Genomic DNA, 16,378 nt, shown 5'->3' with positions numbered 1-16,378 from the left:
GTAAATATCAGCTGCATAAACTAAATCTCAAAAATCAAATCATGACTATTGTGGCTGTAGAGAAGCTTGAGAACTTGACTCCATGTCCCACTTTTAGGAAGAGTTTTCATTCTTTTTGTCCTTAAGACACAGTAGGAAGGTCCTTAGTTTAGTCTCCTTTAAAGTAAAATGATAAATAATGTTTCTGGTATAAAATGTTTATCTAATATATAAAATAGATAAACAGCAAGGTCCTACTGTATAGCACAGGGAACTCTATTCAATACCTTGGGATAACCTATAATGGAAAAGAATCTGAAAAACAGTATATACTGTATAACTGAATCACTTTGCTGTACAACAGAAACTAACAGAACGTTGTAAATCAACTACACTTCAATCAAAAAATAAATAAAATGGGGCTTCCCTGGTGGCGCAGTGGTTGAGAATCCACCTGCCAGTGCAGGGGACATGGGTTCAAGTCCTGGTCCAGGAAGATCCCACATGCCGTGGAGCAACTAAGCCCGTGCGCCACAACTACTGAGCCTGTGCTCTAGAGCCTGCGAGCCACAACTACTGAAGCCCTAGAGCCCGTGCTCCGCAACAAGAGAAGCCACTGCAGTGAGAAGACCACGCACCGCAACAAAGAGTAGCCCCCGCTCGCCATGTGCAGCAATGAAGACCCAACACAGCCAAAAATAAATAAATAAATAAATTTATTTTTAAAAAAAGAAAAAAAATTTTTTAAATAATAATAAATAAAAGGTACAGAACCAAGCAATACTGTCTCCCCCCATCCCCCTCAAAAAAATCTAACCAAATTCCCTTAAAATGCAATTTAAGCCAAGCAAGTCCTCTTTTCTCCTTGGAAGGCATAACTTCATAAACTTTCCGTCTCCGTTTACATGTTGGAACATGATTCATCTCTACTCAGTTTTCTTTCTTCTGGAACTAGTTGTCCCCACTCCTTTAGCCTTTCTCTTTAGGTCACTGCCCTAACCTTAACCCCACCCCAAGTGCATAAGTAGGTACTGATCCCTATTTGTTTTTGTAGACTCTTCAGTTTTACTAAGGTCATTCTAATCCTTTAGTGTATACCTATTTCTACACATTAAACTCATGCTTGAACATTTCACTCAGCAAAGTTGTATTTTAGGATGACAGACCTGTCCTCAGTGTTAGGAAGAAGTAACTTCAGGCATAAAAAGAGGCCCCAAATTATAAATTCTCATCTTCAAATTTGGTTTTCCTTGCAACAGCTAACTTTTTAGTAATTAATTGCATCAGAGACTCTTGGGCTTGGGGATTATGTTTCTTTGCCAGCTTAAATTAGAAGGAAATAAAAGAGAAACAAACACCTGAAATCCAATTTTGAGTCTAAACAAGTCAGGTAGAGAATCTAGAAGATATAGCGCAGGTTACTGATTCCGACAGTTCTGTCCAATTTTTGCTCCTTTACTAAACGTTTCCTCTCAACATTAGGGAGAGATCTCTCTACCCCACCCCCTTTTTAACAGTGCTATTTAATTAGAATACAGCTAAAGATAAGACAGAGAGGTTAGTGTTGCCAAAAATTTTGTTTTGCTGATTTCTGGAATTTTATCACTGATACTTGATAGTCACCTTTAATTAATAGACAAGGAATTAAGACTACTGATGCTTTTAACTAATTTATATTCAAGCTATTTTAAAATCTAAAAAGAGTATTAAGCTATTTTTTAGGTATTTAGCATCTTATGAGATAGAAAAGAAAATATTGCTATAAAATTCAGCAGATGAAATTTATGTTCATTCGTAAACTCCCATCTGCTTTATCCGTGGAGCGTGCTTTTCCTCACCCTCCCCATCCTTCTCTCTTCCTCACCTCTTCTCTCTCTTTTTCCCTCTCTGGAAATGAGTAACGTTAATGTTTTGGTTCCAGGTCTTTACAGTTACTCTGTTGTTATACTGATGGAAATTTCATCCACCCAGCAGTGTCCAGGGTTATCCTTCGAGCAAGGACCACAGTCGTAACTCCCCAAGGGTAGGGACCATGCCTGTCTTTGCTCAGCGTTGGTGTTCCCAGTTCTTAGGACAATGACTGGCATGTAGAGGATGCTTGATGAATATTGTTGACTGAAAGTCAGGTTTTAAAAGAGAAAAGGAATAGTTGCAATGTCATCAGATGTATATGAGGTTAATTAGAAATGACTAGATAGTAATATCATTTATTTTTATTTGAAAATAAAATGCCCATGTGTTTTATATTGTTTTCCACCAAATTGAAAAGAATCATGCACTCAGGGAGAGAGATTGGAAGATGATAACAGCCACTCTTGCATATTTACCAATCTTTATAAACAGAATCCTAAAGCTATTTGACAAAAGAGATTTTCATGTAACTCTCACTGTCTTCCTCACTTTCTAGTCAGATCCTCTTCCATGCTTCTCAAAAATGCTAGAAAATAGTAATTGTCAGATAAATTCAGTATTTTATAGACTTACAATATTTAGTGTAATACTGAGAATGGATGTTGAAATCGCGTTCTTTTCCCTTTCGCCATTGGGGGGGTATCTTTATTTACGGCCCTTCCTCCCCATAAAATAGCTCAGAAACGTTTTGCAAATCATCATGTTTATCTGCACTTTGCTCCCCAAGGTGAGGATTGTGAGAACATATGAAACAGCAGCTCTTCTCTGCCTCTGGCTGTCCCTCTACTCATTTAATTAGAAAAGAGAACATCTCCAACTGAAAACTAATCATGAGGAACTAATTAAAAGTCTACTGCACTTCCTTCCATCCTTTCCTTTAAACCAGGGGAGGAAAGGTTTCTAATTATTAGTGAGTGAGCACAGAAGAAATAAATCTTTTCATCTTGGTTGGTAGTGGGTTCATGCTCACAGATCTCTGAGGATAATGTACCTTTGTCCAGGAGAGTTGACAAGATTTAACCAAACTCAGAAAACAAAAACAAAAAACACTAGAAACATGTGAAGGTGAATGCCTTTAACAGTAAAGTGTTTACAGCCTGTCTCAACAATGCAGTTGCTGTAAGGAGCTCGTGGCTGACTTTTGCTTCATTTCTGTAGGACTCTGAAGAGGAGGAAAACGATCTAGAAGCTCTTAACCGGAAGCTGATAAGTTCACAGCCTTACGTACCTGTGGAGTTTGCCGACTTCAGCGTTTACAATGCCAGCTTGGAGAACAGAGAGTGGTTTTCTTCTAAAGTCGATTTGACGAACTCAAAGTTCCTGGAGAAAGAAGTGTCCTGCAGCCCCACCACCAGCAGCATCACCAGTGGCTACTTTTCCCATAGTGCCTCCAATGCCACCCTGTCTGACATGGTGGTCCCTTCTAGTGACAGCTCAGATCAGCTGGCCCTTCAGACAAAGGATGCAGACTCCAGTGAGCATCCCGGAGCATCACTTGTGCATGACTTCAAACCATCCTCAAACAAAGAGTTGACAGAACTAGAAAGAGGCTTGGTAAAGGATAAGATAACTATGGTGCCACTCAAGGAAAACAGTGCCTTAGCCAAAGGGAGCCCATCATCCCAAAGCATCCCTGAGAAAAACTCCAAAACCTGCTGTAGGACCAGCTCATGTTCAGAACAAGATGCCTGCTCCAGCAAAAATGGCCCGCCGGCCCGGGAATTCTGCCCCAGGGAGGTGACCATAGAACACACCACAAACATCCTCGAGGACCATTCTTTCACAGAGTTTATGGGTGTGTCAGATGGGAGAGATTTTGATGGTTTGACAGATCCTTCTGCTGGAGAACTTTCGAGTAGGAGGAACCTACCAAATACAATGGACAGTAAGAGTGTCTCAGATGGGCCACAGGACCCTGGCCAGCTGTGTTCCTCAGCAAAGAGTGACCAGGTGATAAATTCCAGGGGCAGTCTTTCGGGTCCTGTGCTGTCAATGAGCACACCTAATTGTGCCCCAACCGCCAGAGGCCCTTCATCACAGTGACTTAGTAGGAGAGATTCATTCAGATGCTTCTGACAGGGACAATGGGCCCACTTGGGGACCAAGTTCACATGCTGCCCAGCCGGCTGGCTATGGCGGAGCAAGTCTGCTTTCATAGTTTCCGAGTGGGGTTATGACATATGTAGGACCAGCATATGGGTTCATGTTGAATTAAGTGTTCACCTCGTTAAGGATCAGTCAATCTCGTGTTCACTCCCCGAGATGTTTAATGACGGGCTCTCCCAAGGTATCCTGGTAGCATCTACCATATTTCATCACATCTGTGATTTCTTTGATTATTAGATATGCTATTATTTTATGTATCATTAAAGCAAATACTTCCAATTAAACTATATCATATCAGCAGTTTCAGAGATGTTAAAAAGCACAGGGTGGTGGTGAGGGAGAGATGCATCGCAGATTTGATAAAATACATCCATTTGGTGCCCATAGGATAAAAAATGCTTTGGAGAAGCATAGGTGAATTCCCTGAGCAATTTAAGTGTGGGCTTTGGAAGTTACCCAGGTTGGTTTATTACAGTGTTTAATTTTCGTATTGGAACAAAATGGGTTTTTGCTAATATTCCTAAGGAAAATAGTGAATTATATAATTAAGAGTACCACCATCTCTTCCCATTCAGTGTCACTGTTCTGATCCCACACCCCAGCCATAGCTGTGTAACGAGTATGGGAGTGCCAGTCTTAGCAAAACAAAGAGCTGACAGAATTAGAAAGCAGCTCAGTGAAGGAGCAGATAATCAGAGTGCCGTCTGTCTCTCTGGTTTTGTTTTGTTTTGTTTTGTTTTTAACATCTTTATTGGAGTATAATTGCTTTACAATGGTGTGTTAGTTTCTGCTTTATAACAAAGTGAATCAGTTATACATATACATATGTTCCCATATCTCTTCCCTCTTGCGTCTCCCTCCCTGTTTTGCTGAGGAAGTTATCATCCCAGTTTGCTGGCTTCTTCCCCCAAGTCTTCCATACTAGCCCTTAAAATTTCAGTGTGTGGTCATTTATACAGCATATTCACAAATAAACTGCAAAAAACAAATAGTGGGGTCTCTTACAACTCAGAAAAGACTTCTTTCCCCAACATAAGAATAAAATAAAGTTACTCATTACTGTTCTTGCAAGCTAAACAGTCATTTGTTTAAAAGTCTTCAGCTTCCTTTACACTGATCTTAAGCAGAATCTGCTTTGCTGGCCTACATGAGCTTTTTAGTCCTTCTTCCAAGAAGTCCAGGAAGAATGTGGTCCAGGGGTTAATTCTTCACCCTGGAACAGTGCTTCTCAAACCTAAATGTGCAATAGACCCACTGGGGGGTGTTGGGAGAAGATGCCTCTTAAAAATACAAATTCCCAGGAGTCGCTGCCCTGCACACCTAAGGTTTTGCTTCAGTCCCCGTTGGAGCGGGGCGAGGGGTGGTGTGGGGATAAGGTTTTCACAAACCCCTCTGCTGAAGGGATACAGGGTAGGGTGTCTGAGGGCTTCCCTGTTAGAAGCACGGCCTGGCCCGCAGAAGGGAGAAGAGGGGCAGCAAACTCCCCCTCACCCCCGCCTTGTTTCGTTGCCTGGATTATTTAGAACCCAGTAACAGGAACACTACCTGATTTTTGCTTTTGAAAGGTTCCAGAATAGAATAGTGTGTCCCTGCCAAAGGTCTTGGTTTAAAAGTGGAGTTTACAAAAAACATTTGTTGTATCAGGGTAATGTGGGACTATGGTGGGTTTTTTCTTTTTTTAAAAATTGCTTTAGTAGTTTTGTTATCTTGGTTTTAATTTGTTTTGACAGTGTTAAAAGTCTGAGCACTTTTTAAGCACTCAGGTTTGACTTTTGTTCTCACCCTGGTATGACTTAGAGTGTAGACCCAGCAATAACATTTTTTTTTTACTTTAACTTTAGGTCTTGCTGTCTGTCATTACTTTTCTTAGAATCTTCAGCCTTGGAGCTAGGTTCGTCCCTTGCGTAGAGTACATTCTAGAACTGGATCCCGCAGTCAGCCAGATGCTGCAGGGCCCTCTAGGAAGAGCCCCTCGTGGGGGATGGTCTCCGTGGGTGGGGAGGGCGGGGACAGGAGCCTGCACTCACCAGCCTCTGTGTTCCAGGGGAGCACGACCACTCCGTGAGAGGCAGCAAGCCAGAGCACCAGCCCATCTTTAAAACGTGCTGCGGCCCAGCCGGACCTCACACCAGCGCAGAGAAGCCGTGGCTTCGGGAGCCACCTCCTTTCCCCTCCCGAGCCGGCAGAAGCCGCGCTTTGTCACTCGGCTGAATCGGCAGCCTCTGCTTTCTTCCAGAGAACCGAAAATCCTGGCTTAATGAAGTGGCAGTATTTTTGTGTGCACTCACCACACACCCACACTGTGTAGAAACCTCCACAGATTCAAACAAACTTTGTTCTTGTACAATTTTAATCAGTTCTTACTGTAGAATCTGGAGTCAATGCTCTGATTTTTTTTATAAATAGTATATGTTATGTATATGAAATGGTATCTATAGTATGTCTGGAGACAGACAAGCCTGCACACTAAAAGGGGGAGAAAAGTGGTTTGTAGAAAATCGGAAGGTACTGGACTTCGTTCCAAAGCAGCTTGGGCGATCTCTCAGAACAGGAGCAGATGAAAAAGATTGTGTTGCCTAAGAATGAGGTTGTAAATCCCTCTTTGCAGCAAAGGTTACAGAATGCCGTTCTTTATAACCAAAGAACTTACATAAGACTGAATGTTTTTGCTGTCCACTCTTGTTTTATGTGTACATACGTGTTTAACTGCAAGTTCGGTGCCATACGCCCCTTGGCTCCCAGGCCACGTGCTGCCGTTCTCTGTCCTGTTTCGTAAGCACACTGAAAAATCTCACAGCTCCGTTCTTTGGTCTTCCACCTGGCCCGCCGCCTGCTGACTTGCCGTGGAACTGGAACCGTTGACAGTGACTGGGGCTCTGACCCCAGCGTTTCTGGTCCCTTGGTCCAGGCCATCCAGGCAGGTGGGATGCAGAGAGCAGTATTACTGTAAGAAAACACAGGGACAAACCAAGAGTTGGGTTGCGGGGAGGGGCTGTTGATTTTCGTCTCTTTGTGGTTTTGTTTGGGGTTGGTAGGTTTTGTTGTGGTGTGGTTTTGCCATTGTTGTTTTACTTCAATTTTGGAAAACGCTGAAGAGATGAAATGAGCTGTAAAGTGCACAGGTGCCCACGTCACCGTGTTCGCAGGAGATGATTGAATACAGATGACCCTGCTGTCCGTGTCTTCATTTGTAAAATTCTGTTACCGATGGAGACGCTGAAGGATTATGTGTGTGGAAGTTTTTACAAAAGTACTTTCTGTACCTATTGTGTAGATGCCTGTACAGTTGGTCCGGATGTACAGCAATAAATGTGTCGTGGGAGCGAGAGAGTGTGTACAGCCTGCTGTACCTTTTCCCTTTAAGTTCTTAGCATCAGTAAATGAGTAAGATATTGGAGATTTTAATGCAAAGCTGCTGTTTGTGATTTTTTGTGTATAGTGAGCTGACTGTAGTATTTTACTATTGTCTGTTTAAAAAAAAGAAAAACTGTAATTTATGTCCCTTTCAACTTTATTGTATTTAATTGGTACAGATCGTGTGTGTGTGTTTTAGAATACAAACTGTCTAATTCCGATTTTAAAACATCTGTTGTTTGTCTTTAATTACTCTGCCACTAGTTTCGGATCAGTTTTCCATATTTGTTTGTATGCGTGTCCCTGTAGCTTAAACAATAATAGTAACAGCAAACATTCACTGAGGGTTTACTGTGTACTAGGCACTGTTCCCAACTTTTGATACAGATCTCGCTTAATCCTCACAGCAGCGGATGCCATAGGTTCTGTTGTTATTAAGTGTTGGACGAAAGGAAAACGAAGGTGGAGAGGTTGGTGAGAGGCAGCAGGCGGCAGAGCTAGGATTCAGCCCACGCTTCCATCAGTGTCTCCTGGTGTTCTGTCTGGTGACGCGTCACGGAGGGATAGGCCTCTTAAGGGAGGACCAGGCGCCTTCAGAGAGCGGAAGGCGGTGGTGAGTGTCCCAAGTCCAGACTGACTGACATTAGCGGGGAGCACCTGCAGCAGACAGGCCGAGGTGGGTTACACGTGGTCATGACAATCAAGCACTTCTTTAGAGGAAGCAGCAGGGCCTGCCACCCTGGAAACAGTGGCTCAGGGTAGCTTAATGTGAAAGAGTTATCTAAAAATGGTTTTCCAGAATCTTTTCAGAAAAGATTCACAAGAGCCTTTCTGATGTGGTCAGGAACTAGGTCTAGCCTGTTCTCGAAAGAGAGTGACTTACATAGACTCCCAGGAAAAAGTAGGTGGAGGAAAAACCCAAATCATTTGAATTTTATGGAATGGGAGTTGGGGCAGGAAAGCAGCTATGTAATGTTTAAATAAATCATGACAACCACAAATACAGTTTAAGACAAAACGAGCAAATTGTCATTCCCTTTACTAGTATGAGATCAGTGGTATTTGGTCATGGGCATTGTCATTTGTCATTGATTATGGGAGAGCACACTGGTTTTAGAACATACTGGATAGTTAAATATAGGCGTGTGTTTACCAGTTAATTTCCAAAGTACGGTATTACTGCTGTCATCACATTTGTTTATCATTATTTGGACACACAGTTTATCATAGCAAAAATTTAGCCGTGCGTTTCTAGGGTACCAACTTACGGGAAGAAAAACTGTTCATAAAAAATACCTTCAGGGTAGGTAAGGGCCAGATACGATCTTCCAAAAATCCTTCTCTAGCCAATACTTATTTTGAAAGTTACAATATTCAAGCTTTAGAACTATGTTGGAGAGAAAAAAGATAACTAGTTACATGATTAATCTTTAAAAAGTAAAGCTTTCCGGTCATGTAAATTTGAAAAGTCTTGAAAGAAGATGTAATTGAATAAGAGTTCTTGCTTGCTTTTCTAGACCAAGAGCTAACAATAGAAAAGGATGCTACCAGTACACAACCACGTAGAGAGATTTTTGTTTTCAGCCTTGAACTTACTGCACTAACAGTAGGACAGGTGTCTTTCTGTAATATTGCACCTACCTCCTAAATTAGAAAACAGCAACAGGAAGTCAGTCTGTAATTCGTAGCAGTTTGTCTCAGGTTTTCTCCTAACCTGGGGGAAAGGCAGTCTGTTCTCATGCCCAGACATCTGGGGGTGGACAGCATCCTGCTGGCGGGGGAACCTGGAATATGGAAGACTCCTCGAGAATGCCAGGAGACAAGTTCTCCCCTTTAATACATTATGAACTGGAGCTGACAGGAGTGGAAAAATCCCAGAGTCTTCTATTTAACCTGCTTGTCATTTGTTTCTAATCCCCTGAGCTGAGGGGAAAGATAATTGTAGATTTGAGGGCCACTTAATGGTCTTTTTTTTTCCCTCGGACACTGTGAGTTAATTTGAGTTGAAATAAAACTCAGTCTTCATCTTTCGGAGGTTCTGGGACACACACTCACCGCTGTGTATTTTTGGAAAAACAAGTTATTCTCTCCTTTGTGCGGGGTGCCTGTATCTTTGCGTTCCGTTAGAAGACTGTAGCTCAAGAAGATGCCTGGAGTGCCTCAGTCACTGTAATCTGAGCCCAGTTGGCAACGGCCGCCATCTTTGAGCTGATTATTGTAGGTTTCTCGTTGCCAGATTGTGTCCCTGGGAAAGGAACTCTGGAATCTTTGTGGGACCCTATTTATGAAGACATTGAGAGGCTGATTAATAGAACAATGAATGTTTCACAAAGAAAAAGGTAAGTCAGAATTGGAGTCTGTGAAAGAAGATCACCTCAGAAAGGGGTCCAGTTTGGTTTGGGGAAGAGTAGTACAAACCAACTTGACCCTTTCACGATACCTAAAACGCTGGTAACTATTTACATTTTAAAACCAGAAGACACTGGTGTTTATAACAACTTTATCTGCCTGAACCAAATCATATAGAGATGTTCTTAGGTTTCTTTGTTATCGTTTGTCTTTTCCTAGTCTAGCGTGTGCCACACCTTCATGTAATTGAGTAGTCCACTTGTTGAATCAGCATAATCTTTACCAAGCATATATACCAACCACAGATAAGCCACTTAGAAACAAGCTACTTAGAAACACCAGAGTTAAAATACTTAGTCATAGCAAAAGCCAAGAAAAGAGCAATTCACCGAGAATGATGATTTAAGATCTAACCTCAGTACCACTGGCATCCAGGGGTGTCTTAATGATGATATGAGAATGCCAAGTCACCAACGTTTATTTCCTGGTCCTTTTATGTGTAGCGGTATATATTTGTGAGAAAGCCAGTGCATTAATATTAGTACCTATTGCAAAATAAACTGCCCTTAAACTCAGCAGCTTAAAGCAACAGTAAACATTTATTATCTCACAATTTCTGCAGGTCCAGAATTCCGGCGTGGACAGTTCTAGGCAGTTCTGCCTCCAGCTGCTCATGAGGCTGCAGTCAGGATATCAGCCAGAGCCGCAGTTATCTGAAGGCTTGACTGGAGCTGGGAGGACCCACTTTTCGGGTGGTTCCGTCACACAGCTGGTGAGCTGGTGCTTCCTCGCCATGCAGACCTCTCTGTGCTGCTTGAGTGTCCTCATGACATGATGGTTGGCTTCCCCCGGGTGAGCGGCTCTGGAGAGTAAACACAAGCCACAAAGCCTTGTATGACCTCATCTCAGACGTCACACTTGGTCACTTCCACCATGTTCTATTCATTAGAAGTGAGTCAGGAATGCAGGGGAGGGAATTGGGCTCTTCCTTTTGAAAGGAGAACATCTAAGAATTTGTAGACATATTTTAAAACGACTGTAATTTGTTAGGAGTTATAGGGCTGAGGCCATGGGCCAAAGCAAAGCTAACTGGAACCTATGAGTGAATGTAGAAATCCAACTCAAACAGTAAGGTCAAAAGGAAAGCCACATTTCCATGGAATAAAAAGTGAAAATACTAGGATTATCTGAATATGTGAGTTATAGCCAGTAATCGTTCTGCACTAATATTTCTGGTAGAGGCTAGTGATTGGGAACTATTAACTACGCTTCTATTTATAGTTATATTTTCACATTTGATTCTTTTCAGATTTGCTTCATTAGAGGTACAATGAATAGATTTGATGGCTTCGCGCAAAATAGAAAATGAATCTTAGGAAATTCAAACACATTTCTTATTAAGGCAAGCAATATTAATGATTAGCTTTAGAAATAAAACTGCGAACAAAAGAAGAGTTTATGAATATAGGATTTTTTTTTAAATGAAGACACTGACAAAGGATTATTTTACTATTAAAATGTCATACACATCCAAATGTTTGGAAATATGCAAAAGGGTTGGTTCAAGGCTCTTGAAGCGTGTAAAATAAAACTCTAAATCCAAAAGAGGATGACTGGAAAAAACTTTTAAATAAAGGGATTTTTACAAAAAGTTTAAAAGAGAAAAACAGGTTTAAAAATAAAGTAAAAGTAGGCGAACAAAAAATGGTACAGATATGTAGAAAAGGATTCCTGGGTTGTTGCTTCCTGTTTAAAATTAGACTCGGGGGGCTTCCCTGGTGGCACAGTGGTAGAGAATCCGCCTGCCAATGCTGGGCACATGGGTTCAAGCCCTGGTCCAGGAAGATCCCACATGCTGCGGAGCAGCTAAGCCCATGCACCACAACTACTGAGCCTGCGCTCTAGAACCTGCGAGCCACAACTACTGAAGCCAGCGCGCCACAACTACTGAAGCCAGCGCGCCACAACTACTGAAGCCAGCGCGCCACAACTACTGAAGCCAGCACGCCACAACTACTGAAGCCAGTGCGCCTAGAGCCCGTGCTCTGCAACAAGAGAAGCCACCACAATGAGAAGCCCGTGCACTGCAACGAAGAGTAGCCCCTGCTCGCCACAACTAGAGAAAAGCCAGCGCACAGCAACGAAGATCCAACACAGCCAAAAATAAAATAAATATGGGCTTCCCTGGTGGCGCAGTGGTTGAGAGTCTGCCTGCCGATGCAGGGGACACGGGTTCGTGCCCCGGTCTGGGAAGATCCCACACGCCGCAGAGCAGCTGGGCCCATGAGCCATGGCCGCTGAGCCTGCGCATCCGGAGCCTGTGCTCTGCAACGGGAGAGGCCATAACAGTGAGAGGCCCGCGTACCGCAAAGAATAAATATAAATATAAATAAATAAAAATAAATTTTAAAAGAATTAGACTCAGGTAAATATTCAGTCAACTCAAACTCAGCGTTGGGGCGCTCTTCCCCTTTCCCTTCCTCCTCGCCTCCCAGGATGGGTCTAGAAGGCACCTTTAGTTGTCCCCGTCAGCCAGGAGAGGTGCCCGTAATCTGTTGCCCTCTGCTGCCTCCTGCTGACCCCGGTTGAGTAGCTTTTCTCATCTCATTTTTGGGCACAGACTTCTGTCTTCATCCACCACTGATGTCAGTGATGATCTGTCCTCTGAGAAACTTTTTGAGGACAGTTGCTCCCAGCAAACCTGGCAAGCGTCCTCTGCTGACCAGCTTTCCCTGCTGGCCTCTCACTGGTACTTGTGAGGCTCAGCTCTTCCTGCCGCAGATCTGGGCTGTCTGCAGTGCAGCCCCTGCCGTGGCACTCCGTACAGGAGTGCCCATGCGTGGCAAACCCTGGACAGTCACGGTGACTTAATTCTCAGCTGTTAATTCTTCTGCATCATTCATGGTGTCTCTCAAGAACTTATCCGTGCCACAAGAGGGACAAGGTGGATGCTTTCTGGAGCCCATCCCTTCCCTCCATCCCACCAAAGCAAGGCTGGGAGGATGCCGACAGGGAGAAGCAGACCTCAGCCTAGGCAGTCTCAAATTCCCTGTCAAGCTATCTTAGCTTCTAATGGTTTTCCCAACATCTTATCCCAAAGACATGGTGGACTAGGTCTCCTCTTACAGACCAGGAAGCATCCCCACCATGGTCTCAACCTCTGAATGTCTCTATCTCTTCTCTCATCCCTTCTTTTTTTTTTTTTTTTTGCGGTACACGGGCCTCTCACTGCTGTGGCCTCTCCCGTTGCGGAGCACAGGCTCCAGACGCGCAGGCTCAACGGCCATGGCTCACGGGCCCAGCCGCTCTGCGGCATGTGGGATCTTCCCGGACCGGGACACGAACCCGCGTCCCCTGCATCGGCAGGCGGACTCTGAACCACTGTGCCACCAGGGAAGCCCTCATCCCCTTTCTTGATTCCATCTTTCTCCTTCCCTTCCTGTCTCACAGGAACCACCTTTATGCCGTACAGCCGGTCTCTCTATACTCTGACTCTTAACAAAATGCTCAGACTTCCAAACTTTGCTTGAATATGTAAAGGAAGGCTCTTGGAATCAAAACAACCCTTTTCTCATTCAATAAAACATGGCTCTCAAGGTTACGTGTTACCTAGGTGAGGTCTGAAAGCTAAGCTGTGCTCAAGATAGTACCCACCACTCTGTGACGGAAGATGTGGAACTGACACAGAGAGTAACATGATTTGTAGGCAAAATGATACATCTGTTTAATATTAACAAATACCCCATTGCATCATTGGGTGTAAAGGATTTCGTATGCACTGTCTCCTGAAATCATTTCAACAACGCTGTGAGGTAGATACTGTCATTACCCCCTCTTTGTAGATGAAAAAGCACAGTCTTAGTTTAAGGATTGTCAAGATCATAAGGGCCAGAAAATGATGGAGCTGAGCTTCAAATCCAGCAAGATGATCATAATCGGTCTGTCAGTCTCAAAATCCTGTTCAGAAGAACTGTATAGTGGTTGCAGCTGTTACGCTTGACTCTTAGTTTCTTTGGATTTCCAGCAGAGAAGGGAAAGCTGCAGGCAGAGGCATTCCTCCTTTCTCCTAGCTCAGAGACTCTGCTGTCCATACTGCCTTCATTTGGGGATCTCCAGCCTCTAAGGAAATGAAATATAGCCCTTAACTAAAGGTTGGGGCATCCGTGATATGGATTCTGTAAAGGGATAGGTTGGATCATTCTTCAAAAAATAAAAAACCAACAACTTAAAAAAAACTTGAAGTGACAAACTTATTCTAGTTTAAAATCGCTCGAGGTCAGACAGCAGATGGAAGGCAGCTCCAGGCCTGACGTCTGTTTGATGCCAAAGCCCCCCTCTTTCTATTGAACCAGGTTAATCCTGCTGACCTGACTCCAAGCACCTTTCCAGGTCTACTTCTCACTGGTCATACCCTTGCTCCAGGATCCCTGTACTATGTTTAACATCTATCCGAACCATGCTTATCTGTATCTCCAAGACTCATGCTCTCCCATCAAGAGGCCAATGGAATAGTTCCAAAATTCTGAGAGAAAGCCAATCTGTACTTCAGTTTCTGGTTTGTTAATAATTCAAGAATGAGGGCAAATAACATTTTAGGCAGAGACAAAGACTTTACCACCTATCCCACTAAAAGACTATTAAAAGAAGTACTTCAAGAAGAAGAAAACTAAATGCAGATGGAAGGAATACAAGCCAAGAAAGAGTGGTGAGCAAAGAAATCAGTCGATATATGGTTAAATCTAAACAAGCATCAACAGAACAAAACTTGTGTGTAAGTATGAAAACGACGTGGGACAAAAATATGGTCAACAGTTGAGAGGATGAGGGATTGGACTAGAAAGCATTCTATAGTGTCGTTCTGGAAGAGGAGAGAGGCTGATCAATTTCAGACGATTCGTGTTAAAATGGAAGGAAGGAAGAAAGGAAGTGTTACAGCTTCATAACCAACAGAAAGGGAGGAAAGGCAGGGACAACAAAACCATTAACCATTAGTAGGCAAGAAAGGAAGGGGAAGGCAACATAGAAAAAAACAGGGTAGGACTTCCCTGGCAGTCCAGTGGTTAAGACGCCACGCTTCCACTGCAGGGGGAATGTGTTCGATCCCTGGACGGGGAACTAAGATCCTGTAGGCTGCGAGGCACGGCCAAAAAAAAAAAAACAAAAAACAGGGTGGACAGAATGAACAAAATAAGAAGATAAAAGCCAACCTAGGGCTTCCCTGGTGGCGCAGCGGTTGACGGTCCGCCTGCCGATGCAGGGGACACGGGTTCGTGCCCCGGTCCGGGAGGATCCCACATGCTGCGGAGTGGCTGGGCCCATGAGCCATGACCGCTGAGCCTGCGCGTCCGGAGCCTGTGCTCCGCAATGGGAGAGGCCGCAGCAGTGAGAGGCCCGCGTACCGCAAAAAAAAAAAAAAAAAAGGCAAATCTAAGTAAATCCATAACCATGATACTTGTAAATAGTCTAAACTTACCAATGCTGTCAATGAAAACAAAGAACACATCCCAAATAGGGTAAAACTCACTGGAATTTGAGTCAGGAGATGTCTGTTCTATTGCTGTCACAAGGTTGTGACTTTGAGTATATAGCCTAAGCACTCTGGACTTCAGTTTCCTATAATGAAACACAACAGTAACAATAAAAATTTATTAAATGAACGAATTAGTAACAAATGGAAAAAAATGCTTCACAATCTGACAAACCATCACAAAGAGCAAGGTTATTATCTAAAGTACAAATATATAAAACAACGCAAGTATTGAGAGAAAATCAGCTTTCAGCCAAGAGAGCACTTATTGGCAAGACTCGCTGATGAAGTCTCCCCAGGGATTAGGTCCATCCAGGCTGAGTCCCAGAGCAGGCCCCGGAGATAACAGCTGTCACCTGCCAGGACCACTCTCCACCCCTCAGGAAGCACCGATCTTCATTTCTGTAGACAGTGAAGCCCCAACACAATGGATACTTACAAAGTTGAAAAAGTCACTCATGCGTTAGTTGTGGGACTGGCTTAGCAGAACTTTATAATTCGTTTCAACCTGTGAAGTCTGATTTTTTGGTTCTCAACTCCATGCCTGTGTCAACCTTTCAGGAGAAAAGGACACTGTGCAGGAAAACTAGTTTTCTTTATTTACAGCATCTAGCGGAGTGCTCTGTAGACGGTTGGCATCTGTTATAGTATTTCCTGATCAATTTCCTTCCAATTTTATTGAGTTATAATTGATATACAGTACTGTCTAAGTTTAAGGTGTACAGCATGATTTGACTTACATACTCATGAAATTATTATCACAATAAGTTTAATGAACATCCATCATCCCATATAGATACAAAAATAAAGAAATAGAAAAAAAATGTGTGTGTGTGTGATGACAGCTCTTAGGATTTACTCTCTTAACTTTCATATGTAACATACAGCCATGTTATCTATATTTATCATGTTGTACACTACATCCCTAGGACTTATTTATCTTATAACTGGAAGTTTAGGGTATCCTTTGACCACCTTAATCCAATTCCCCCTCCCTCCATTCCCCCACCCCCTAGTGACCACCAATCTGATCCCTTTTTCTATGAGTTTGTATGTATATTTGTTTTTGAAATATGATTGACCTACAATACTATGTTAGTTCCTGTTACACGATATAGTGATTTTTTTCTGTACATGTCGAAATGGTCACCA

At 43.0% G+C, this 16,378-nt stretch overlaps 1 protein-coding gene across 7 annotated transcripts in view; it reads left to right on the top strand.

The window, feature by feature from the left end:
* The window catches only part of KIF13A (kinesin family member 13A), a 219,292-nt gene extending 211,713 nt beyond the window's left edge, over window positions 1-7,579 (top strand). For 5 of the 7 annotated variants that reach the window (XM_029242240.1, XM_029242241.1, XM_029242235.1 and 2 more), the window contains one exon: window positions 3,049-5,994. In XM_029242240.1, coding sequence (XP_029098073.1) covers window positions 3,049-3,933 — 885 coding nt within the window. In that variant the 3' untranslated portion in view covers window positions 3,934-5,994. Of the gene's footprint in view, window positions 1-3,048; window positions 5,995-6,040 lie in introns of those variants that run through there. The other 2 variants (XM_029242237.1, XM_029242239.1) reach the window with 2 other exon arrangements.
* Window positions 7,580-16,378: the final 8,799 nt, after the last annotated feature.

Source organism: Monodon monoceros, unplaced genomic scaffold, assembly GCF_005190385.1.
Source record: "Monodon monoceros isolate NGI ecotype Baffin Bay Population unplaced genomic scaffold, NGI_Narwhal_1 Super_Scaffold_3, whole genome shotgun sequence".
Classification (NCBI taxonomy): domain Eukaryota; kingdom Metazoa; phylum Chordata; class Mammalia; order Artiodactyla; family Monodontidae; genus Monodon; species Monodon monoceros.
Note: the sequence above shows the minus strand (reverse complement) of the source record. Positions and strands in the feature narration are given on the sequence as shown.